The sequence below is a fragment of the Aegilops tauschii genome, chromosome 7 (assembly GCF_002575655.3).
Source record: "Aegilops tauschii subsp. strangulata cultivar AL8/78 chromosome 7, Aet v6.0, whole genome shotgun sequence".
NCBI classification, from domain to species: domain Eukaryota; kingdom Viridiplantae; phylum Streptophyta; class Magnoliopsida; order Poales; family Poaceae; genus Aegilops; species Aegilops tauschii.
Window position 1 is genome coordinate 68,647,115 of NC_053041.3, and position 1,715 is coordinate 68,648,829.

Below are 1,715 nucleotides of genomic sequence, written 5' to 3' on the forward strand. Positions count from 1 at the left end.
GCTCTCAGGCGAATGGGAAACTCTTGCTTAGCTCAATGACTCGACCGATCTCAGACTCCAATTTGGTAAGGTCGATGGAGTTACAAATGGGTGTGTGCGTGGACGCAACCTCGCTCTTTGACATATCAATGGCGTGTGCGCCTACGTACATAGTGTGGACAAAGTTCGTGTGGTGGCAAGAGGCGGTGAGAGATATGCATGTATCCGGGTGAAGATTACGGTGGGCGCTGATTCGCCCGCTGTGATCTGGCCCAAGATACCCATTCCCACGGATTTAATTGCTCATGTCATTCCATTGGTGACTCTAAACCTATCGATAATGATGGTTGGTCCAACAAACAATGTCAAACATGCATGGACGTCTTTCCCTTTTTTTAAGGTTTGCATGGATATCTATAATGCGAGATTTCTTCGAAAATCCCATCGGGAGGGGCCAAAGAAAAGAAAGGCCTCTTTTCCACGTCCAACTTGCCAATTTGCATTTGCAACATGGCATATGTATATATGATGATGATCACACCGGGCCAAGAGAAAAGGCTTGTCCAGTTTTCGTTGGGTGAGTGAGAGTGAGGTCATCGCCCTCGTCGCTGGTTCGTCGTTGTCATCGCGAGTGCGACACAGCCGATCTCCACCCATGGCGCCAACGCTTATTAGTATTTTGTATATAACGGCAAACCGCCTACCCGGCCTCGGACGCTCCCCTATAAATCACCTCGGCGTCGTGCAGCTACGTACCCAACTCACCACCACCGGCACAGTCTACTCGATCTAGTGAGAGCTGCGAGGTAGCGTTCCGTTCCACGATGGATCTAGCTAGCTAGCTACAGCGTTACCTCATAGGCTCATACCTCCCATGGCGTCCAGCTCGAGCACGTCGAGGAGCATGCCGGCGGTGTGCGCCGTGCTCATCCTGCTGCTGCTGCTGTCCGCCGCCTCACGTTGCGAGGCCGACCACCTGCAGGTGACGGTGGCCGGCCGGAGAATGCTGGCCGGTGGGAGCAATGCCGCCACCGTCTACTCGAGGGAGGCGGCGATGGCCGTGGCGAATAGCGCGCGGCGGTCAGCAGATGGGAGGGCGGCGATGCCTTACTCCGAGTCGAAGAGGTCCAGCCCCGGCGGCCCGGACCCTCAGCACCACTAATTAGGTAAGCTCGCACGAACGTGCAAGCGCTCGTCAAGTAGCCTGTGTCCGTTAAGGACGATGTACGCATGGGTGGTAAGTTGGCATCTACTCCGCCAAGAAAAATTATATGTTCCTCAAACATGAGTTTTGTACCTCGTGTCTCTGAAGCACGCAAGGGAAATAAATGGTATGTATACTTGATCTTACACGTTTCCCGACCCGCCGATCGATGGAGATACAACGGGAGTGGTTTTTGTACCAAGCATTATATTGCTATATAGCGTGCATTAATCCACCGTTGAGTGTGTTGGTACATTTGGAATTTAGTGGTATAAAGATACCGAGAGAATATCACATGAAACCAAGTTTCAAAGAAAACTTTGTGGAAACCATGTTTAAAAGTTTAAGAAAAAATAAAAAAAAGGAGGATGCTAAGAGGGTGATGTTCTATTGGCACAAGAAATTTCAAGTTTAAACACATTACCATTTACGAGCTGCAAAAAAAAGCAATGATTAGTGGTGTTTACTATTTGACACTATTCAATGTTGATTTTGTTTTTTCATAGCACGTAAGTAGTAATGCATTTGAACT

At 49.4% G+C, this 1,715-nt stretch overlaps 1 protein-coding gene across 1 annotated transcript; it reads left to right on the forward strand.

The window, feature by feature from the left end:
• Positions 1-713: 713 nt before the first annotated feature.
• LOC109785281 (uncharacterized) lies at positions 714-1,329 on the forward strand. Its single transcript, XM_020343874.2, has one exon. The coding sequence runs from the start codon at positions 854-856 to the stop codon at positions 1,139-1,141; it is 288 nt and encodes a 95-aa protein (XP_020199463.1). The 5' UTR covers positions 714-853; the 3' UTR covers positions 1,142-1,329.
• The last annotated feature ends 386 nt before the right edge of the window (positions 1,330-1,715 follow it).